Raw genomic sequence first — 24,479 nt, forward strand, 5'->3', positions numbered from 1 at the left:
CAAGATTTAACATGAGGAACATTATATTTCAGATGAAAGCAAACAAAATTTTCTTACAGTTTTTAATAACCTTTTAAAAAATAAATTTAATATACTTATTCCAGACAATTTGGAAATTTCTTTTTTTTTGAGACCGGTTCTCAATCTGCCGCCCAGGCTGGAGAGCAGGAGCGCAATCTCGGCTCACTGCAACCTCTGCCTCCGGGGTTCAAGCGATTCTCTGGTGCTGCAGCCGAGGAGATGGGAAATCAGTCTCAAATCTGTCTCCCCAACCAATTAGAATCAGGGGTTTATATAGCGAGAAAGAAATGTGACTACTTGCAGGAAATCAGGAATTAGGGAGGGGTAAGGAAGAGGAGTTAGTCAACAGGAATCAGGTGGTGGCTTAGGGAATCATGATAGGTGAGGGATCTGGTGTCTCGTTGTCCAGATGTGATGATCTGGTAAGTTTCATTTCCTTGATACTGAAACGGTAATAGTTTCCTTATCACCCTTGCAGGGCATGTGATGGTGAGGCAGAAAAACAGGGTCTGGAGGTAGGGAACATAAGGCCGATTCACACTTCAGCTATAACAGGAAATATCCTCTCCATAGGGTGTACACCATAAACGACTTTGTAACCTTACTTCATCTTCTTCATTTACACAGGGCGTACTCCAAGTAACCAATTGAATCCTCTAAGGGGTATTTAACTCCCAAAAAATTTGTAACGGGGCCTTTGAGCCCCTGTGCTCGGCCCACTCCCACACTGTGGAGTGTACTTTCATTTTCAATAAATCCCTTCATTCCTTCCTTGCTTTGTTTATGCGTTTTGCCCAATTTTTTGTTCAAGACGCCAAGAACCTGGACACCTTCTACCAGTAACAATGGGGGTGTGGCTTGCTTCTTTGGTGCTCTGCTGAAACCCTTGGGGGAGCATGCAGACGGGCAGGTTGTGGGGCACGTGAGCTCGGAACCCAGGGCAGTGTCTAGGAGCGAAGGCTTACAGCTTCTGAAGCGAAGCTCCGGTAGGCGTGTGTTACAGGGTGCTCTTTTAGTTTTGCTGTCTATAGGCGGATTGTGTTAATCAGCTCAGTTAGACCCTCTGTCTTATCGCAAGGACAGAGGGCTTTCTGCATCCTGGGGTTCTTGCCTTGTTGTACCGGTAAAATCGGATCACACAATGGGCTTGGAAAATGAATGCAAGGTTTATTGAATGGTGGAAGTGGCTCTCAGAGTTGGATGGGGAGCCAGAAAGGGAATGGAGTGGAAAGGTGGTTTTTCCCTGGAGTCCGGCCGCTCAGCAGCCGGACTCTTCGCTGACTACGCTGGCCAAATTCCCCTCAGTCTACGCATTGTTCTACCTGTGGATGGTCTGGCAGTGTCCGCTGGTGCCTGTCGGTGTGCTCTTCTGCTCCTCTGTTCCTCTCAATGTCCAGCCACCTGTGTGCTCCTCCACTGGTGTGTTCCTCTCAACATCCAGCCACTTGTGTCTGTGCCTACTAGGGTCTCTGGGTGTTTGTTTGTTTGTTTTTTGAGACAATCTCCCTCTGTGGTCCAGGCTGGAGTGCAGTGGCATGATCTTGGCTCACTGCAACCTCTGCCTCCCAGCTTCAAGTGATTCTCCCACCTCAGCCTCCAGAATAGCTGGGATTACAGACACCCACCACTATGCCCAGCTAATTTTGCACTTTTAGTAGAGACAGAGTTTCACCATGTTGGCCAGGCTAGTCTCGGACTCCTGACCTCAAGTGATCCACCTGCCTCTGCCTCCCAAAGTGCTGGGATTACAGGCGTGGGGCACGGCGCCTGACCCTTTAACCCATTTTGGTTTGATTTTTGTATGTGGCAAGAGATAGGAGTCTAGTTTCATTCTTTTGCATATGGATATCCAGTTTCCCCAGAATCATTATTGAAGAAACTATCTTTTCTCCAATGTATGTTACTGATACTTTTGTCAAAAACGAGTTCACCGTAGATGTATGGATTTATATCTGGGTTCTCTATTCTGTTCCATTGGTCTATGTGTCTATTTTTATGCCAGTATCATGCTATTTTGGTTACTTTAGCTCTGCAATACAATTTTAATTTAGGTAATGTAACTCCTCCAGTTTTGTTCTTCTTGCTCAGGTTAGCTTTGACTATGCTGGGTCTTTTGTGGTTTCATATAAATTTTAGGATGTTTTTTCTATTTCTGTGAAGAAGGTCTTTGGTATTTTGATAGGAATTGCATATAATCTGTAAATTTCTTTGGATAAAATGGACATTTTAACAATAATTATTATTCTAATCCAAGAACATAAAATATCTTTCCTTTTGTGTGTGTGTGTGTCCTCTTTAATTTCTTACATCAATGTTTTATAGTTTTCACTGTAGAGATCTTTTACTTCTTTGGTTGAGTTTATTCCTAGGTATTTTATTTTATTTTTAGCTATTGTAAATGAGATTATTTTCTTTTTATGATTGTTTGCTGTTGGCATATAGAAATGCTACTGATTTTTGTATGTTGATTTTGTATCCTACAACTTTACTGAATTTGTTTATCCATTCTAATAATTTTTTTGGTGGAGTCTTTAGGATTTTCCAAATATAAGATTATATCATCTGCAAACAAGGATAATTTGAGTTCTTCTTTTCCAGTTTGGATGCTCTTTATATCTTTCGCTTGTCTACTTACTCTAGCTAAGACTTCCAGTGCTACATTTAATAATGGTAGTTAAAGTGAGCATCCTTGTGTTGTTCCAGATTCTAGAGAGAAGATTTTCAGTATTTCCCGTTCAGTATGATACTACCTATGGGCCTGTCATATATGGTTTTTATTGTGTTGAGGTAGCTTCCATCTACTCCCAGTTTGTTGAAGGTTTTTATCATGAAGGGATGTTGAATTTTATCACATGCTTTTTCAGCATCAATTAAAATGATCACATGGTTTTTGGCCTTCATTCTGTTGATAGGATGTATCACATTGATTGATTTGTGTATCTTGAGCCATCCTTGCATTCCTGAGATGAATGCCACTTGGTCATGATGAATGATTTTTTTAATGTGTTGTTGAATTCAGTTTCCTGGCATTTTGTTGAGGATTTTTGCATCAAGGTTCATCAGGGACATTGCCCTATAGTTTTCTTTTCCTTTTCTTTTTCTTTTTTTTTTTTTTTTTGGTGTGTCTTTATCTGGTTTTGGTGTCAGGGTAATACTGGCCTCATAGAATGAATTTGAAAGTAGTGTTTCCTCCTCTATTTTTCAGAATAGCTTGGGTAGGATTGGTATTAGTTCTTCTTTAAATGTTTGATAAAATTCAGCATTGAAGCCATTGGATCCCAGGCTTTTCTTTGCTAGGGTAACTTTTTATTATGACTTTGATCTTTTTACTTGTTATTGGTCTATTGAGGTTTCAGATTTCTTCATGGTTCAATCTTGGTAAATGGTGTATATCTAGGAATTTATCCATTTCTTCTAGGTTTCCCAGTGTGTTAAAATATAGTTGATCCTCGGAATTTCTGCTGTATCAGTTGTAATGTCTCCTTTTTCATCTCTGATTTTATTTATTGGGTCTTCTCTCTTTTTTTCTTAATCTGGCTAGAAGTTTATTGATTTTGTTCATCTTTTCAGAAAACAACTTTTCATATAATTTTATTAATTTTTTGGATTGTTCTTTATTTTAATTTTATTTATTTCTGCTCTGATTTTTATTATTTATTTTCTTCTGCTTTTTCTTTTATTTTTATTATTTCTTTCCTTCTTCTTTTTTTTTTTTTTTTTGGACAGCGTTTTGCTCTGTTGCCCAGGCTGGAGTACAGTGGCATGATCTCAGCTCACTGCAACCTCTGCCTCCTGGGTGCAAGCAATTCTCATGCCTCAGCCTCCTGAGTAGCTGGGATTACAGGCACACACCACCACGCCTGGCTAATTTTTGTATTTTTAGTAGAGATGGGGTTTCACCATGTTGGCCAAGCTGGTCTTGAACTCCTGACCTCAGGTAATCCACTTGCCTCAGCCTCCCAAAGTGCTGGGATTACAGGTGTGAGCTATCACTCCAGCCTTCTACTAACTTTGAATTTGGTTTGCTCTTACTTTTCTAGTTCTTTAAGATGCATCATTACATTGTTTATTTGAAGTCTTCCTGCTTTTTTGATGTAGGCACTTACTTCTATAAACATTCCTCTTAGTACTGCTTTCACTGTATCCCACAGCTTTTGTTATGTTGTGTTTCCATTTTAATTTGTTTCAAGAATTTTTTAAATTTTCTTAATTTTTTTCATCAACCTACTGGTCATTCAGGAGCATGTTGTTTAATTTCCATGTATTTGTATGATTCCCAAATTTCTTCTTGTTATTGCTTTCTAGTTTTATTCCACCATGCTCAGAGAAGATATTTAATACGATTTTGATATTTTTGAAATTTTTAAGACTTGTTTTGTGACCTAAAATGTGGTCTATCCTTGAGAAGGTCCATGTGCTGAGGAAAAGAATATGTATTCTGCAGCTGTTGGGTGAAATGTTCTGTAAATATCTAGGTCCATTTGGTCTATAGTGCAGATTAATTCCAGTGCTTCTTTGTTGATTTTCTGTCTTGATCTGTCCAATACTGAAAGTGTCCAATGCTGAAATCAACAGCCATTATTATACTGGAGTCTATCTCTTTCTTTATCTCTAGTAATATTTGCTTTACATAACTAGGTGATCCAGTGTTGGGTGTATATATATTTACAATCATTATATCCTCTTGATGAATGAACCCCTTTATCATTATATAATGACCTTTTTTGTCTTTTTTTTATAGCTTTTGTCTTGAAATCTATTTTGTCTAATATATGTGTAGCTACTCCTGCTCTTTTTGTTCTCCATTCACATAGAATATCTTTTCCCATTCCTTTATTTTCAGCATATGTGTGTCTTTATAGGTGAAATGTATTTCTTGCAGACCACACATCAATCACTGGGTCTTGTTTTTTAAAATACATTTAGCACCTCAAGAGCAATTCCTCAGAGCCCAGCACAGCATCAAGATTTGCCCAGGAATTGCAGTCCTTGTGACCTGGACTGCCTTTCAAGTTTATTTAGAACCCCCAAAGCACTTTATCCCACAGTATTGGGGCTAGCCAGAACTCAGGTTCCACCCACTGGCATGGACAATTCGCCTCTGGCTAGGGCTGGTCTAAATGCTCCCTCCATGAGCACCACCTGAATTCTACCCGGTATTGCTTTCCACTGTGACAGGCAGCACTGAAGTCCATTACAAAGCCCCACAGTCACTTTCCTCTCCCTCCCCAAAGCACACATATTCTCTCTCTGTGCCACATGGCTGCTGCTGGGGGATGGAGGAGGGATGGTTCTGACAATCCAGGACTGTCTTTCCTACCCTCTTCAGTTCCTCTTTCCTTGCTATGATGTTAAAACCAGGGACTGTGATTGCAAACTTGATTTTTGGTTCTTATGAAGGTGCTTTCTTTTGTGAATAGTTGTTCAATTTGGTGTTCCTGTTGGAGGGGATGATTGCTAGAGGGTTCTATTCAGCCATCTTGCTCTGCCTCCAGGAATTTTTTTTTTTTTAACAAGATGTATTTGTACAGAATTCTCTCAGCTATGACTCCCTGTTGAAGAATTTTCTTTCTGATATAGGGAAGGCATGTTTTGCATGGGAGGTTTTAGCTCCTGTTTTCAAGGAGGGAAAGGGAAGATTAGAATACACTTCTTGCATCTGCCATTTTTCAAGTGTCTTTAGCTTAAAGTAATCCTCATACCAAAGTGGCATATTTTGGAGTGGCACATTCTGCCACTCTTTATTACCATTGTATGAATTTCCAGTCTGAAGTCAATTAAGGTTACTTTTAGTTTGTTTGTGGTTCACTGGTTTTTAGAATGAATAGATCTGCTGAGTGAGGTTTTAAGCAAAATCTTGAAATTCTTTTAACTATAAATGGGTTTTTATGCTAACAGAGAGAGTCACGCACCATATTGACCTCAGGAACCTAGTCTTACCTATCCAGTTTGTGCATAGACGGACTTGGAAACAAAAGCATGAACACTCAGTGTAAATTTGAGAGGGCTAATTAGTTTCTTAAATGATTTTCTCAGGTGTTGGAGTTACACAAAGAAAGCTAATTGTTAAACTATCCAAATCTTGGCTCCTTCAAATGAAGATGCAACAATTATTTAATTTAGAAACCACCCCACCATAATATTGGATTGTAATAATAAGTAAATTAGATCACATTTGGGTAGCAATCCCTAGGGGAAAAATGGCCAATAAAGACCAAATCTTCCCCATTCTCATTTACTGTGGCAGAATTACTGGCAAAGCTATTGCAAATCAGGGCTTTACAATCTCCTTTTATTAAACCCACAAATGAAGGTGAAATATGGGCGTATATATAGCTTTCAGGGGGCCGTCAAATTGATGGGATATATGATTAAGGTGAGATAACGTACACACACAATTAGATATTCTAAGCAGGTCTTATTATGGAGAAAGATGAATGTTAAGAGAAATAAGTTATTTCATGTGTCTGGAAGCCCAGACACCCTCATATTAATTCTAATCCACATAAATTTCTCCCAGGTGACTTTGTTGTAATGCTGCACAGTAAAATCAAGTCTAAAATCTCACACCCAAGAATAATGATTTTAATAAATGCCAGGTTTCCTGTAAACAAGTGATGTTAAAACTCTAGGTGAGGTTGTGTCCAATTCTCTGCTCTTACTTACGCTTCCTACGATGTTCTGAGAAGAGCCCTTTCAGTTATACAATTTCTTTATCTGTGAAACAGGGCTAACAGTGATGCCTCCTGCATAGGATTGTTGTAAAGATTGATTAGGTTACTTTAAGTAAAGCCTGGAGTACATAATCATTGTTCTAGGTGTTCCCTATTTTTATTTGTATTATTGCCTCAGTCTACATACTGTGGAGAATTTTCAGAAATTTGCAAGTAGGAAACTGGAGATTTTACCTTACGGGACTAAATAGTATTAGATAAATTTAATCTGCCTGATGACTAAATGACAAAAATGTTGGAGACAGCTAGTTTTAAACAAAATCAGTGTTAAATATTTCCTTTTATTTAAATAACACTGTCTTGGAGCTGGTTTTGAGTCCAGGCATAAAGCAACAAGCTCCTGAAGCACATAGTGTTGTGTTTTGAGGAACAGTAGTGTTATGTATGGAACTAGAAATGTATCCCCTTCATCTAGGGACCAGGCCTCTGCGATGGATGAGAGGCCCAGATACTCCAGAAGGACTGCCTTCATCCTAAAAAGAAGTTCAAAGACGCTACCGCCAACCTTGCCACTATCATGTCATGTTGTTCTCTGCCTTTCCCCCATAGACTCTGTGTGTGTGTGTGTGTGTGTGTACTAAAGACTTACCCTTCTGAAATACAATATTCACATCTTGCATTTATAAGATTTATAAGCCTAGTAGTGTAAGTCTGCTGATTTTGTTTTCACTAAAGATTATCTTTAGTTCCTTTGCATTTTCACATAAATTTTAGAATCGGCTTGTTAACTTCTACCAAAAAAGAAAAAAAAAGTTTGCTAAAATTTTGACTGACATTACGTAAAAACTATAGATCCAATTGGGGGAATACTGACATCTTAACATTATTGAGTATTCTAATCCATGGACATGATTTGTCCCTCCATTTATTAGACTTTAATTTGTTTCTGGGTTGGGCTTTAGTTCATGTCAATTAACTGCAGTTTCAAATGTCTCGCTTAGACAGAGTTAAGCTCCTTCCAGCCAGGCTTCAGTACTTAAGGCCATGAAACTACAGGACCTCTGTTCTTTAGTCCGGCCTGCAATTTTCCCTGTGGCCACTTAGCCAGCCAAAGACTAATGGGAAGAACTAGTTAGTGGGGAGAACTGAGTTTGCATTTGGGGCTACTCCAGATTCTAATCCACTATGCCAGCCTACACATGACTGTTAAAAGTTTGGCAGGTTTATTCTTCTCCCGGAAGTTCCTTTGCCTGTGCCTATTAAAGAGTTGTTTCTCTGCCTGACAGTCCTCAAACTTGCAAATGCCATCAGGCATGAGAGGGTCTACTCACAGGTCTCTCTAGTTATTTAGGAAAGGCTGGTGCATCTCTAGAATATAGTGTTTTTTGGGGGTTTTGTTTGTTTTTGTTTTTTTGGGGTTTTTTTTTGTTTTTTGTTTTTTTTTTTTTGCTTTCTTTGTATCTTTGGCTCTCTGGTGGCTTTGAGGAAAAATACTACATCTTAAAATATGAGGTTTTTTCCCTAGTGTTTTCTCAGTGTTATGGTAAGAGCAAGAATCTTTTACAACCTTCTACATCCTACTGGAAACATTCAGAATAGGTTTTTTGTTTTGTTTTGTTTTGTTTTGTTTTGTTTTAAGTGAAATTAGGCTGGGCACGGCGGCTCATGCCTGTAATCCCAGCATTTTGGGAGGCCAAGGCGAGTGGACCTGAGGTCGGGAGTTTGAGACCAGCCTGGCCAACATGGTGAAACCCTGTCTCTACTAAAATTGCAAAAAAATTTAGCTGGGCATGGTGGTGGGTGCCTGTAATCCCAGCTACTCCGGAGGCTGAAGCAGGGGAATCACTTGAACCCGGGAGGCAGAGGTTGTAGTAAGCCGAAATCACACCATTGCACTCCAGCCTGGGCAACAAGAGTGGAACTCCGTCTCAAAAATTAATAAATAAAACTGAAGTTAATCTCTTTTTTTTTTTTTTCACGTGAGTCTACGTGTTAGGGGAAGGAGTCTACACTTTAATTCTTCTAACATGAAATGCAAAAACCTAAATTTTATGTTCTGTCATAATTTCAAGCAGTAAGTTTAATCAACTAGGTTTTAATTTTATTTTTTTAAGGATAGCAAGTCTGGTGGCAGGTAAATTCTGATTTTTTTTTCATCCTTTTCACAATATTTCAGATTTTGAATATTTGAGCTTTTCTTCACAATAATGTCAAAAGACATAAAATCAGTAGAACATTCACCTAAAATTCATCAGAGAAATGATCCACAGCACGTCAATGATAGAACATTTTTCATTGATGCCTCTAATCAGAGCTTGACTGCCATTCCGTTGGAAATCTTCACATTCACAGAATTAGAAGAAGTACATTTGGAGAACAACCAGATTGAAGAAATTCCCCAGGAGATTCAGCGTTTGAAGAACATCAGGGTCCTCTACCTGGACAAGAACAACCTGAGGAGCCTGTGCCCGGCGCTGGGGCTGCTGAGCAGCCTGGAGAGACTGGACCTGAGCTACAACCCCATCTTCTCCTCCTCCCTTCTCGTCGTCAGCTTCCTCCACGCCCTGCGCGAGCTCCGGCTCTACCAGACCGACCTGAAGGAAATTCCCGTCGTCATCTGTAAAAACCTCCACCATCTCGAGCTGCTGGGACTGACCGGAAACCACCTGAAATGTCTGCCCAAGGAAATAGTGAACCAAACCAAGCTGAGGGAGATCTACCTGAAGCGAAACCAATTTGAAGCTTTCCCCCAGGAGCTCTGTGTTCTCTATAATCTGGAGATCATTGACCTGGACGAGAACAAAATCGGTGCCATCCCAGAAGAGATCGGGCACCTGACGGGGCTGCAGAAGTTCTATGTTGCTTCTAACAACCTTCCCGTTCTGCCCGCGTCCCTGTGCCACTGCAGCCAATTGTCGGTGCTCGATTTATCCCATAACCTCCTCCACTCCATCCCGAAAAGCCTCACCGAGCTCAGGAAGATGACGGAAATAGGGCTGAGTGGGAACCGCCTGGAGAAGGTGCCATACCTCATTTGCAGGTGGACCTCGCTGCACCTGCTCTACCTGGGAAACACAGGCCTGCACAGGCTGCGGGGCTCCTTCAGGCACCTGGTCAACTTGCGCTGCCTGGACCTAAGCCAGAACCATCTAGACCACTGCCCGCTGCAGATCTGTGCGCTGAAGAACCTTGAAGTCCTGGGACTGGATGACAATAAAATAGGACAGGTACGGATTCCCTTTCTGGCTGTGACTATGCTCTCATCCAGGGTCCTTCCTGCCCTAAGTTGGTTCTGTGTCTAAACAGCAAATTTAAACTGACTTTATGGGCGAAAATCCAAGATTACTAAATATTCAACAAGGTGATAGTTTGTATTACTTTCTTTTTCCCTAATAGCAGCAGTAATCATAATAGTAGCTAATGTTTATTTAGAGGGTGTATGTGCCAGTCACTGAGCTAAGTGTTTACATGGATCATCTCATTTACCTCTCACAACGACTGTGTCCTCAATGATATATGAAGGAAGTGAGGGGCAGGGAGCTTAACTAACATGTCCAACGCTACACAGCCTGTAAGTGATACAGCCGCGATTCCAGCCCACAGCTGCCAGGCTCCAGGGTCTACATTCTTTTTTTTTTTTTCCCCCAAGATGGAGTCTAGCTTTGTCGCCCAGGCTGGAGTGCAGTTGGGTGATCTCGGCTTGCTGCAACGTCCGCCTCCCGGGTTCAAGCGGTTCTCCTGCCTCAGCCTTTCGAATAGCTGGGACTACAGGCACCTGCCACCATGCCCAGCTAATTTTTGTATTTTTAGTAGAGACAGGGTTTCACTGTGTTGTCCAGGCTGGTCTCAAACTCCTGACCTCGTGATCCCCCCGCCTCGGCCTCCCAAAGTGCTGGGATTACAAGCGTGAGCCACCGCGCCCAGCCCAGGGTCTATATTCTTAACAAAGACTATCTCCCGACAGAGTTTCCATTAACAGCAGATGTTTCTAATACATACAGCCTTAGAAGCCTAAAGTTTCATCCATAGGAAACTGCAAAACCAGATCTGTCCCTAGAGAAACTGTCCCGTGTGTGCAGGGTGGCATATTCAAAAATGGTCATTTAGCATTGTTGATAATCATGAAATTATGGGAGACAATCTAAATGTCAGTAGGGGAGTGGGCAAATAAACTTCAATATATTCATAAAATGAAGTTATATAGTAATTTAAGTGAACTGGTACTGTACGTGCCAATATGGATAGATCTCAAAATTGTGATGTTTGTTGAAAAGAAAACCTAAGGTTCTGCATCAAATTGCAGAACATTATGATACCATTTATAAATTTTAAAATCACACAAAACTATAAATAAATATATATATACATACACACATATATACACAACACATATTTTATGGATATTTTTATATATAATGAAAATATAAAATACTAACTGGAAGAAAACTAAATTCCTGAAGGTGGCTGCCTCTGGGAAGAGAGAAGGAAGTCAACAAAATAGAGAAGCAGCTGGGTGCGTTGGCTCACTCCTCTAATCCCAGCACTTTAGGGGGCCAAGGAGGGAGGATCATTAGAGGCCAGAAGTTCAAGACCATACTGGGCAATGTAGGAATGTGCCTTTAAAAACCAAGAAAGCAAATGGGGAAGAGATCCTAAGGGGACTGAACTTAATTGCAGTGTTTCATTTGGTTTATTAAAAGATTTGGGCAGTTGGGCATGCATGGGTTTATGTTTCTTTATTATTTTATAATATTCTATTTATTTTAATTTTATTTATTTATTTTTAAGATGCAGTCTCACTCACTCTGTTACCCAGGCTGGAGTGCAGTGGTGCTATCTCAGCTCACTGCAACCTCTGCCTCCCGGGTTCAAGGGATTCTCCTGACTCAGCCTCCCAAGTAGCTGGGACTACAGGTGTGCACCATCATACCCGACGAACTTTTGTATTTCTAATAGAGACTGGATTTCACCATGTTGGCCAGGCTGGTCTCAAACTCCTGGCTTCAAGTGATCTGCCCGTTTTGGCCTTACAAAGTGCTGGGATTATAGGCGTGAGCCACCATGCCTATCCTATAATGTTTGATTTAAAAAGAAAAAAAAAAACAGCTGTTAAGAGCAAAAGACAACTGTAGAGGGAGTAAAAAGGGGAATTTGGAAATCAACAACTATAATCAAATAATAGGTCTGCTTTACCTGGCCATGGACACCAGTCTCATGTGTTCCCCATACATTACAAAAGTCCTGGTCCTTACAGGTTTATTATTAAAAATCTTTTTTTTTTTTTTTGAGATGAACTGTCGCTCTGTCGCCCAGACTGGAATGCAATGGTGCCATCTCGGCTCACTGCAACCTCCACCTCCCAGGTTCAAGTGATTCTCCTTCCTCAGCCTCCTGACTAGCTGGGACTACAGGCGCCTGCTACCACACCCAGCTAATTTTTGTATTTTTAGTAGAGGCAGGGTTTCACCATATTGACCAGGCTGGTCTCAAACTCCTGACCTCGTAATCCGCCCACTTCAGCCTCCCAAAGTGCTGGGATTACAGGTGTGAGCCACTGTGCCCGGCTGCTAAAAAAATCTTTTATTTGATTTTTTATTTCTAGAACTTTTTTCCCCAAATTGCGATGGGGTTTTAAAGCTGCCTTTCAGAAAGTAACATTTTGATGGTAACTTGTAGATTTAGGACGAGATTCTAGGACTTAATCTCTACTGATGTAGCAACTCACCTTGGAGGATTTTTGAGGTTCCGTGAGAGCCTATTCCTGAACTATTCCACTGCTGATGTAAGAAATTCCTTTTAGTGGACAAAGTCTGTCATTCTGCAGTTGGAGTGAAAGACTTAAAATATAAAGTACATGTGGGAAGGATGACACGTTATACTGAGCCATGAATAATACCAAATCCTGTTCTGAGAGAAATTTTAAGAAATCAAAGGAGCGAATCACACACAGACTGCTTGTTAAAAATAAGCTTCATCCAATACCAAGTTTTACCACAAGTCAAACTGCACTGAAATGTAGACAGGTTAAATATTACTGTATTGAACATGACAGTCTCTACGTACCATTGCTTTTTCCTCTTCAGTTATTCTGATGGGCTTTGTGTGTGTGTGTGCATTTGTCCTCCCTTCTCAATTTCCTCTCATGCTAATACCACCTTCCAATGCATTTCTCTCCTTAATGAAACATGGCCTTTAAGCCAGGTCATTATCTCTCCCTCCCCAAAGACTCAAGCCTGACCAGTAGCTTCTACTTGCCTGTGTGCATGCAAAAATATCTGATTTTCAATGTGCACCTAGATGGATTTTATTTGTAGAGTATACTTCTATTAAAGGAGAAAACCAGGCCAGGTGCGGTGGCTCACGCCTGTAATCAGAACACTTTGGGAGGATGAGGCAAGTGGATCAACTGAAGTCAGGAGTTTGGCCAACATGGCAAAACCCATCTCTACTAAAAATTCGAAAATTAGCCGGGCATGGTGGAGGGCACCTGTAATCCCAGCTACTCGGGAGGTTGAGGCAGGAGAATTGCTTGAACCCAGGAGGCAGAGATTGCAGTGAGCTGAGATTATACCATTGCCACTCCAGCCTGGAGTGGGCAAGAAGAGCGAAACTCCATCTAAAAAAAAAAAAACAATGTACCGGATCCCAAAATGGCTATATGTCAATTATAGTGTCATCAGTAATTGTCTTCATCTAATGCCCTACAGATTTTCTATTCTATACATCTAGATTTCTTCTCATTATACTTTGCTATGACTGTGATGAAACTAACTACTGGATCTTAAATATTCTGAAAAAATTTTTTGAACATTCAATGTGCTTTGAAAAAGAAAAGCTAAGCCTTTATGAGTTAAGTAAACAGCAACAAGAGTGAAATTTCTAGGTTATAATGAAATGGTTAGATTGAAAAATATTTTTTTCATTGTTTTGGATTGCACAGAAGGCAGGCATTTTGTATTGAAGGGCTCCAAGTGCTTGATGAAGAATTTTGAAATAGCCAAAGAGGAAAGCTTAAACATCAGTTTCTCCAGAGACTGACTTGATCTAATTAAAATATATAGGTAAATTTAAAAAACTGGAAAACTGTTACAGCATTTTTAGGAAAATGAGTCCTTACTCTACACAAAAAAGAGAAAAATGCATTATGGAAGATTCCAAGTATGTGAAACTTTTACAGATAGGTTGTCCTACAGTGAACTTTCTTTTTTCTCCAACTGTAAGTGGCTCATTCACCAATGACCTGTCTGTTCCAGCTATCGATAGAGAGGTGGGGTGGGAGCAGCTCAGCTGTGCTCTAGCCAGAATGAAAGTCGGGTGACTGACTAGGGAATGGCCGGGAAGAATGTCCATGAGCTCAAGCAGGGAACTGTGGGGAAGGATTTCCCAGTTAGGAAGTAAGCCAGATAAAGGAACATATGAGTTAAGGAGCTGTTGAGCTACATAGCTGGGATTTTTTTTTCTACAAGAAAATAAGGCATCTCTGCAACCCAGTCAACAGAGTGATTGTCACATATTTTAAGAACGAAATTTTTCCCATGTGGTTCCCATGGTCCAGAAAGAAATCGATAGGCAGACAAAATGGTGAAGCTGATTTTGGCTGTACTAAAGTGGGAAATCTGATGGTTAGAAGTAGCCATAGAAGACAATGAGCTTTTCTTCACAGGAGGTGGTGTTTAGATACAATCGGATGGCTCGCTATAGAATGTATGCAACCACTGTATTAGAAGGTTGAAATAGAGAACTTTCTTAAGGCCTTCCAGCCCTGAAAGTGTGGCACTCTGTGAAATGCCAACCCAGTTCCCACATAGGGTACACAAGCCTGGGTATTCACTGAAAAGCGGAACATGACACGATAGGATCATAATGGAGTTCACTGAACACTGATTAAATGGTGTGAATATATGTTTGCCTTCAACTGAGATTTCAACTGAAGTTTCAAAATTATTAAAGCCTTTTAGGATGAAGAGTCATATCACTAAACGTATTAGTTCCAGTAACTGAATTTATTATGAATATTCTTATTGCATTATTACACATGACTTTAGTATTTTTCTTTCAATAGTGTCAAGCAGTTGCCACACTACAGTCCATAAATGGCAAGAACGTAGGTTAAAAATTGCTCCAAATTTTTTTTTGAGACAGCCTCTCACTCTGGCGCCCAGGCTGGAGTGCAGTGGCACAACCTCGGCTCGCTATAACCTCTGCCTCCTGCGTTCCAGAGATTCACCTGCCTCAGCCTCCCAAGTAGCTGGGATTATAGGCACCCACTACCACGCCCGGCTAATTTTTGTAGTTTTTAGTAGAGACAGGGTTTTGCCATGATGGCCAGGCTGGTCTTGAACTCCTGACCTCAGGTGATCCACCGGTCTTGGCCTCCCAAACTGCTGGGATTAAAGGCATAAGCCCCCGTGCCTGGCCACAAAAAATTGCTCCAGTTTAAAGTGGTGCATAAAAGTGAAATCAGAGACTTTAGATCCAAAGTATAAATACTGTAATGCAGATACGTGCACAAATTTTTCATCAGTAGGAGAGGCTAAGTTACTCCACTTGTTTAGCAGTCTGCCTCAAAACCAAAAGCCCAATTTATCTCTGCTGACTGTTAAAAATAATCTTGACCTGAAACTTATCTTTTTGGAACACTTCTAGTTACCTTCAGAATTGGGCTCACTTTCAAAACTGAAGATACTTGGACTAACAGGAAATGAGTTCCTTTCCTTTCCGGAGGAAGTCCTTTCTTTAGCATCTTTAGAGAAATTATACATTGGGCAAGACCAGGGATTCAAACTTACCTATGTGCCAGAACACATTAGGAAATTGCAGGTAAGCCTCCCCAAATGAGCAGGCTAAGAAGCACCTGCCACTGCCTCTTAAATTGACTGAAACTGAGAAAATATGAGGTCTCCACAGGCTGGATGTAGCATCATCCATACTAGATTTCCAGCTTCAAACAAGCAATCATTTTTACATTTTGAGGTTTCCACTGTCTGTGAACAACCCTTCATCATTTCATTGTGATTGCTGCTGGATGTGTCCTACCATACTTCTTTCCACTGTGTGATCTGGTGTGTTTCAGTTACAGAAATTGGGTCTACTTCTTTCCATTTAACTCCCACTTTTTATAAGTAGCCCCCCGAAAACTGGACTATTTTGAAGTTAAAGAGTATCATACAAGTGACGTGCTAGGAGCCTGCATTTTGGTGCCCAGGATTTCCTGTAAGGGGAAGTGAGACCTCTCTCCCTGCTTGGAAAAGGGAAATCATGTTGCACCAGCTTGCTGGATCTACAGGGCCATGAGGAATACTTGAAAAGCAATAGGATAACTTCATTCAAAGTAGCCATACTAGAGTATCTTCATGTGTTCATCCTTTAAAGAACTATTTTTTTTTAATGTTCCTGTTGTTGCACGTTTTTTTTTTTAGACAGAGTTTCACTCTTGTTGCCCAGGCTGGAGTGCAATGGCACAATCTCGGCTCACTGCAACCTCCACCTCCCGGGTTCAAGCGATTCTCCTGCCTCAGCCTCCCAAATAGCTGGGATTACAGGCGCCCACCACCACACCTGGCTAATTTTGTGTTTTTAGTAAAGACAGGGTTTTGCCATGTTGGCCAGGCTGGTCTCGAACTCCTGAACTCAGGTGATCCACCCTTCTCAGCCTCCCAAAGTGCTGGGATTACAGGTGTGAGCCACCGTGTCTGACCTGCTGCACTCTTAATGATGATAAAGTAGGCGTGGGCCGCCACATAACCCCCAGTCATGCAATGCCATGTACAGCATAGGTAGTTCTCACTATGACACAGGGAGTCTATTCCTAATTCACCATTCCTTTACCCTGTGTTCATAGAACACCTTTCATCGTCTTTTCCTTTATACCTGTCGTGCCGCAATCTTAGGGTGAAGTACAAACATTAGATTTTTGCCCAGTGAAGTTGAAAATAGTTATTTTGAATACATTCAAACCCATTCCCTGTGCGTTTTGGCTACTTTCACATGACGCAATATTGGGTTGATAGTTGAAGCAATTATCATTCTGTAGCAACTGCCACAGATAATTAGCTATTAAAAAAGAGTTAATGATAAATGTAGTTAATTATTCAAATTATTTTTTCATAAAGTTCTGGTGAAACAAATAAGCACTAGATGTCTGTAGTCTCTTTTCCCTGCATAAATGGAAACCAAGTCTAATGGATTTACTAAAAAATAATTTTATGTCTTGATGATGGTCCTTTAGACATGCTTTTTCCCTTTAACCCAATGCATAATTTCCCCCATTAAAGTAAAAAAAAAAAAAAAAAAAAAAAAGCATAGGCACCCACAGGTGATTCTGGTTACTATAATTAATTAATCAAGGTATATTATTATGGTATACTCATGTTATTTCAGAGTCTTAAAGAGCTATATATAGAGAACAATCATCTGGAGTACCTGCCCGTATCCTTGGGGTCAATGCCTAACCTAGAAGTTCTTGATTGCCGGCACAATTTGCTTAAACAACTTCCAGATGCCATTTGCCAAGCACAAGGTGAGGAAACTTAGTAGATTCACAGCCTAGTAGAGTTTGTGGCCAGTACTTCCCATGGGAATGGCTTCCTTGCCTTGCTAAAGACCGATCTGAGTGTTGGGAGAACTGAGTCTATCCCATTACTTTCTTGCAGGGCTCACTCAGTGACATGGGGGAGGCCAGGTGTCCTGATTAGTATAGCTAAGAGTCTTGCAAAGGCAGTTAAGTCATTTATTAGAATGGAAAAGTAAATAACAACTGCTAAGAAAATTAGCATTCACTCATACATTCATTACACTACCAACAAGAATTTACTGTACACTTACTGTATGCCAGAATTTGGAATTGGGATCCTGCAGTAAATTTCATCTAGGTCACTGAGTCACTTGAATAAAAGAAAAAGTATTGGCCCACAGTGGTGAAATTAGCAAGGGACTTTCTTGGACCTACATGATTGACCTGGAAAACTATATATGATTCCTATTTAAACAGCCAAACATTTTCTACTAGACTAAGCCATTCTTTGTGTGTACATTCATCCATCCACTTAACATGCTTTTGCTGAGTACCCACTGGGACCAGATTTTAAATGTTTCTTTTTTTTTTTTTTTTTTTTTTCTGAATCCCTAGGCTTATGCACATGTTTTCAAACTACGGCGATTTTTTTTCTTTCTTTTTATTTTTTTAGACAGAGTCTCGCTCTGTTGCCCAGGCTGGAGTGCAGTGGCAAGATCTCGGCTCACTGCAAACTCCGCCTCCCGGGTTCACGCCATTCTTCTGCCTCAGTCTCCTGAGTAGCTGGGACTACAGGCGCCCGCCACCTCGCCCGGCTAGTTTTTTTTGGGGGGGTTTTGTTTGTTTGTTTGTTTGTTTTGTATTTTTAGTAGAGACAGGGTTTCACCGTGTTAACCAGGATGGTCTCGATCACCTGACCTCGTGATCTGCCCACCTCAGCCTCCCAAAGTGTTGGAATTACAGGCGTGAGTCATCGCACCCGGCCCAAACTATGGCTATTCTTTAATGAAAAAAGAATGAAGACATATTAGAGTGGAAGCTGATGCCTACTCATAAGACACTCAAAAATTGGGGGCAAGGCCGGGCGCAGTGCTCATGCCTGTAATCCCAGCACTTTGGGAGGCCAAGGTGGGTGGATCACCTGAGGTTAGTTCAAGACCAGCCTAGCCAACATGGCAAAACCCCATCTCTACTAAAAATACAAGATTAGCTGAGTGTGATGGCACATGCCTGTAATCCCAGCTACTTGGGAGGTTGAGGTAGGAGAATTGCTTGAATCTGGGAGGCAGAGGTTGTAGTGAACCAAAATCACACCACTGCACTCCAGCCTGGCGACAGGGCGAGATTCCGTCTCAGAAAAAAAAAAAAAAAAAAAAAAACTGGAGGCAAGGGGTTGTATGCAGTACTCCTTAGTAATGCTCCTGACCATAAATTTTTATACTGTCCCTGGTCCCTGGAGGAGTGAAATATTCTCAAAATTTTCAGTGTTTTCTATTTTTCTGTCTCTAATATTTATGGACACTGGCTTCAACAACTTTGAATTGTTATAAAGAAGTTGTAGGCTGGGTGTGGTGGCTCATGCCTCTAATTCCAGCACTTTGGGAGGCCGAGGCAGGTGGATCATGAGATCAGAAGTTTGAGACCAGCCTAGCCAATACAGTGAAACCTCATCTCTACTAAAAATACAAAAATTAGCCGGGCATGGTGTTGGGTGTCTGTAATCCCAGCTACTCAGGAGGCTGAGGCAGGAGAATCACTTGAACCCAGGAGGCGGAGGTTGCAGTTAGCCGAGATTGCGCCACTGCACTCCAGCCTGGGTGACAGAGCTAGACTCCGTCTCAAACAAACAAACAAACAAAAATAGCCAAGTGTGGTGGCGTGTGCCTGGAATCCCAGCTACTCAGGAGGCTGAGGCACTTGAGTCGTTTCAACCTGGGAGGCAGAGGTTGTAGTAAGCCCAGATCATGCCACTGTACTCCAGCCTGGGCAACAAAGTGAGAGACTCTGTCTCAAAAAAAAAAAAAAAAAAAAAAACTCAATAGCCCGCTGAGCTTAGGAGCAGCATGGTCTGAGAGTGATTTTTCCCAGTGGGCTGTCAGTTTCAGCTAAAAACTGTTGCTCTAAACAAACAAAACATTTGGAATATCTGGAGACTGAATTTTGTTCTCTTCATTATGGGAAGGAGCAAACATAGAGCTAGAACTTTTATTAGATGGTAGAAAAAGTTTTGTTGGATCTTGTGCATCTTTCCTCTCATCCTTTTTGCAAATGCAGAATTGGATCCCTCATCTATGTGGGCAGGATTAGGTGACAAGTTAATATTGTTTGTTCTAAGATGGATCCACCATTAAAAAAAAATCTTTTCAGCTTTGAAAGAATTACTGCTGGAGGACAACTTGCTCACCCATCTTCCGGAGAATTTGGATTCCCTAGTGAATCTTAAGGTTCTGACACTGATGGACAATCCTATGGAAGAACCCCCAAAAGAAGTGTGTGCTGAAGGCAATGAGGTCATATGGAAATACCTCAAGGAAAAGAGAAATAGGAATATAATGGCAACAAAGGTAAAATCAGCCCAGATTCTTGATAACAGTTGCTTTAGAGGGAGTCTAATGGTAAACACATTACAGATTATCCTATGGAGCAACTCCTTACACCCTTGTCCTGCTTCTGAAAAGAGAAGTTACTTAGTAACTTTTATGTCCCCAGGGCTAAGGGTAAGAAGATTTTTTAATATCAGCCCTAGTATTTTTGTCTTTTATGTCCCTTATTTCTTTGTCCAATAAGAAGCCAACAAATAGGCAAAGGAAACCAAAACTTCAAAATTTCAAACAATCTTAAATTCTTGGACTATTTCATTGGAATGAAAAAAGCTTGTATTCACAAAAGCAGTAAAATAAATTTTAAAAATTAGAAATGAAAGCATTTATAGATGAGAGGCTGAGCCCAGGGTTCTGAGCTGCCATTAATTAGGATCAAAGGGCTGAGATCCTTGTAATTCTGCTGTAGCCCTTTGAGCCCATGGAGATGTAGGACAGTTCTGGAATGTGTCCACTTCAGCCAGTGTTCTTTGTTCTCCAACTGGCCCAAGTCCCCATCACCTCACAGCCGGATGACTACATAAGCCCTTTGACTAGTGTCCCTGCTTCCATGCCAGCTCCCCTACAATATACCTTCTGCTCAGCAGTAGCACTGATGCTGTTAAAACATGGGCTAGAGCTCCCCACTCCACTGAAATTGGCAACCCTCCATTTCACTCAGAATACGAGTCAAATCTTCGGTCCATAAAATCCTCTCTCAATAGCCCTCAACCCTATCAGACCTAATGTCCTCCCTTTTATGATAAATCTTTTGTGATACCTCTTTTACCATTCCAAAATAAATTCAGAGATAATAAAAACCTACAGAAGCACATAATTTTAATCAAAACAATCCCTGAGTAGCAATTTAAAGGAGAAAGAAAAGTAATTTGTATACAAATATATATTTCAGGCTGGGCGCGGTGGCTCACGCCCATAATCCCAGCACTTTGGGAGGCTGAGGTGGGTGGATCACTTGAGGTCAGGAGTTCAAGATCAGCCTGACCAACATGGTGAAACCCTGTCTCTACTAAAAATACAAAAATTAGCTGGGCATGGTGGTGTGTGCCTGTAATCCCAGCTACTCTGGAGGCTGAGGCAGGAGAATCGCTTGAACCCAGGAGGCGGGGGTTACAGTGATCCTAGATTGTGCCACTGCACTCCAGCCTGGGCGACAGCTATCTCAAAAACTAAAATAAAAAATTATTTCAATGTGTATATGCTCAGGATGGATTACACTTGAAAGAATGAAAATTGTGGTTTTTAATTGAATACTTCCTGAAAGCATTTTGAAAAACCATGCACCCTCTTGCACATTCTTAAAATGATATTTAATATTGCTGGGCACAAGTTTAAATCATTGCAAAGGATGTAATTTCCAGTGAATTTTAAATGTTGACATTTTAAAATAGAGCTGTTAGAACAATATTTTAACTGTGTCCAGTGGAAACTGAATATCATTATGATTTGTCAACACCAATTTACAAATACTTAAACAAGTTATTATTTTATAGGCAGAATTTTTATATCTTTTCTTCTTAAACATGTACTTCCATTCTACTTTCCCCTCAAAATTGATCCTAAGGTTATATATATACATATATGTCTTTCATAGATTGCTCTTTTGTACTTCTAGGCAACAAAAATATTTATATAAATTAAATTTTAAAAATTTAAAAATGTATATACATTATAACTATTAGTAGTATAAAATCACCTAAAACAACATAAAATTTCTTACAAATTTAAAAAATTATTAGACATATAGGATTTTTTAGAACAGTGTACCAAAATGAGAGGGTTTTTTTAGTGTAGTTTATATATTCATGCATAAATATTGATGATTATTAGAATAACACAGGGTTTATTACAGATTCTACTCCTGTTTTTCATTTTACAGATGAAAGCCTTGAGAAAACTTGTTCACGTAGATGAGTTAATGAGAACGGAAGAAGCTTTTTTTGCCTGTAATGTTTTATTTTTAAAAAACAATGCTTCATACATCTCTGAACTTCTTCCAGATTTGTATCCCCTAAACTGATAGCAGGTCTTAACTGACATGTTAACTAGGTTTCCCTTATTTTTCTTGAAGGTAGAATTAGAAACCACCTGTCTTGCAAAAGGATTGGTTAACCAGTCCTTAGAGTCATTCATTTTCTCATCAACACTTGTACTGTGTGTGTGTGTGTGTGTGTGTGTGTGTGTGTGTGTGTGTGTGTGTCCTAATGATTTTTGGAATCCAATGCACCATAGTAAGATTCAGGTGGGTTCAAGGCATGCCTTTCCTCTGTGGAGCACCAAAGGGGAAACTGGGATGGGGGATCTGCAGTTATGTTCTTGAGATGATTTTAGGAAGGGATGCATATGGAAGCTGAAGCTCAGGAAATAGACTGTCTTCAACCTATCCATGCCTGCACACCATTGGAAAGGCTTTGTAGACCAGGGTACAGACCACACAATTGAAGACTGCTTAATCTTAAGACAATAAAAAGTCCCATAAATTTCCAAACTGCCTCTAGAGAGTAGTGCTGTTCCCTGGATCCTGATCAGTCTGCTGTTTTCACTCCCCATCTCATCTTTCCTACTCTCACTGGGCTTCAGTCACAAGCAGATACCTGGTGTTCTTCCAAGGACCAAGCATGCTTCTGGCTCAGGGCCTTAACACTGGCTCTTCCTGTGCCCAGAGATGCTTCCCTCAGATACGGGCAAGATTCTGGCCCTCACTTCGTTCCATCTCTGCTTAAACGTCCTCTTATCAGAGAGCCCTTCCTTGATCCACCTTATATAAAACAGCATACCCCCAGCCACCTCTTTCATTTGTTCATTCATTTAACAAACATTTACTGAGCTTCTACTATGTACCAGACACTGTTCTAAGCCCTGAGATACATCAGTGAACAAAACAAATATTTATGTCCTCACAGCACTTAAAATCTAGTAGGAGGGAAATAAAAGCATGAAATATAAAACAAAATTAAATACTACGTTAGAGAGTGCTACTGTGGGAAAAAAAAAAACAAGGTCACCCTAAGGGGAACTGAAATTGCCAGTAGTGTTTGGAGGTGGGGAAGTGGTTAATGTAAATAAGATTGTCAGAGTAGGCCTCATTGAAAAGATGACAGTCTTAGCTTAGGCTGCCACAACAAAATACCACAGAACAGGCGGCTTAAACAACGGAACTGTATTTTCTCACAGTTCTGGAAGCTGGAAGTCTAAGGTCAGAGTATCAGCATGATTGGAGTCTGGTGAAGGTCCTCTTCCTGGCCTATAGAAGCTGACTTCTCCCTGTGTCTTCATATGGCAGAAAGAGAGAGAGACAGAGAGAGAGAGAGAGAGAAAGAGAGAGAAAGAGGGAGAGAGAGAGACGGAGACAGAGAGAGATTGCACTAGAGAGTGCTAACTCTCTGATGTCTCTCCCTATAATGCCACTAATCTCATCATGAGGTCCCCACCGTTATGACTTCATCTAAATCTAATCATCTCCCCAAAGCCCCTTTTCCAATTTCCATCACACTGGGGATTAGGGCTTCAACGTATGAATTTGGGGCAACACAGTTCAGTCCATAGCAATGACGATCGAGCAAACCCTTGAAGCAGCGGAGAGGTGAGCCATCTGAATACTGAGAAGAGTTCCAGGCAAAGGAAGCAGCGAATGTACAGGCCCTGAGTCACGACTGTGCCTGTGTGTCTGAGCAGGGAGGAGGCCTACACGGCTGGAGCAGAGTGAGCCAGGGAAAGGGGAGTTAAGAGGTTAGAGGGGTCAGGATTGGGGAGGCAGATCAGAGAGGGCCTTGTAAGCCATATAAGGACATTGGCTTCTATTCAGAGAGAAATGGGGAGCCACTGGACAAGTCTGCTACTAGAGGAGGGGTGTTGCTGGGTAGGTAGGAGGGAATAGGATCCAGGGAACAAGTGAGGGCTGGCTTTAGGCAGGAGCACAGACAGCCCAGTAAGGAGCAGGAAGGCAGGGCATAGGCACTCAGATCCCCTCACCATGCACGGTTGCTCTCCATAGCACTCATTACCATCTGTCAAATTAAACATTCATGTGTTTATTTTTTACTGTCTCTTCCCTCACTGGAATGTGAGCTCCATAAAGTTGAGACAGTTATTTCTCTGCTGTTGCCCAAAAGTCTAGAACAGGCCCTGGCACATAAAAGCAATAAATGCATTTTTTAAAAAATTTGTCTGAATGCCTGGCCAATTGAGAAAGATAGAAAATAAAATTTAGAGTTCTGATCACATCCCATTCTCCACATCTTCAAGACCACGTATCAGAATAAAGAGATTTAACAATCTCCAGTTCATTGTGATACCAGCCGATGCTGAATATGGGTTTATTTTGTTTTCAGATTCAGGCGTGGTGGCGTGGAACAGTGGTACGGAAAGGATTTGGGAAATTCGGTGAACTACTAAAACCACGAAAGAAAGGAAAGACTTCTCCAAAAGATAAGAAAGGAAAGAAGGATGTAAAAGGAAAACCAGGAAAGGGAAAAAAGAAATAATCCTATAAATTGATAAATTGGAGTACTGGACTTAGATGGATTAAGAAGGCAAAATATCTAGGAATTAGATGCCTACTACATTAAAATTATTCATAAAATTATGTTTATGTGTAAAAATAAATGATTCTTACTTTTACTGAAATATTTATAGATAAAATGATATAACACCTTGGAATTTCTTCTAAAT

The 24,479-nt window shown here is 40.7% G+C and overlaps 1 protein-coding gene across 1 annotated transcript; it reads left to right on the top strand.

Annotated features, from left to right (window-relative positions):
* The first annotated feature begins 8,874 nt into the window (after positions 1–8,874).
* LRRIQ4 (leucine rich repeats and IQ motif containing 4) lies at positions 8,875–24,390 on the top strand. The gene is made up of 5 exons (XM_005546339.5): positions 8,875–9,922; positions 15,342–15,515; positions 17,076–17,214; positions 19,576–19,772; positions 24,140–24,390. Exons 1-5 carry the CDS (start codon positions 8,903–8,905, stop codon positions 24,290–24,292), a joined length of 1,683 nt encoding a protein of 560 aa, XP_005546396.1. The 5' UTR covers positions 8,875–8,902; the 3' UTR covers positions 24,293–24,390.
* The last annotated feature ends 89 nt before the right edge of the window (positions 24,391–24,479 follow it).

Source organism: Macaca fascicularis, chromosome 2, assembly GCF_037993035.2.
Source record: "Macaca fascicularis isolate 582-1 chromosome 2, T2T-MFA8v1.1".
Taxonomy (NCBI): Eukaryota; Metazoa; Chordata; class Mammalia; order Primates; family Cercopithecidae; genus Macaca; species Macaca fascicularis.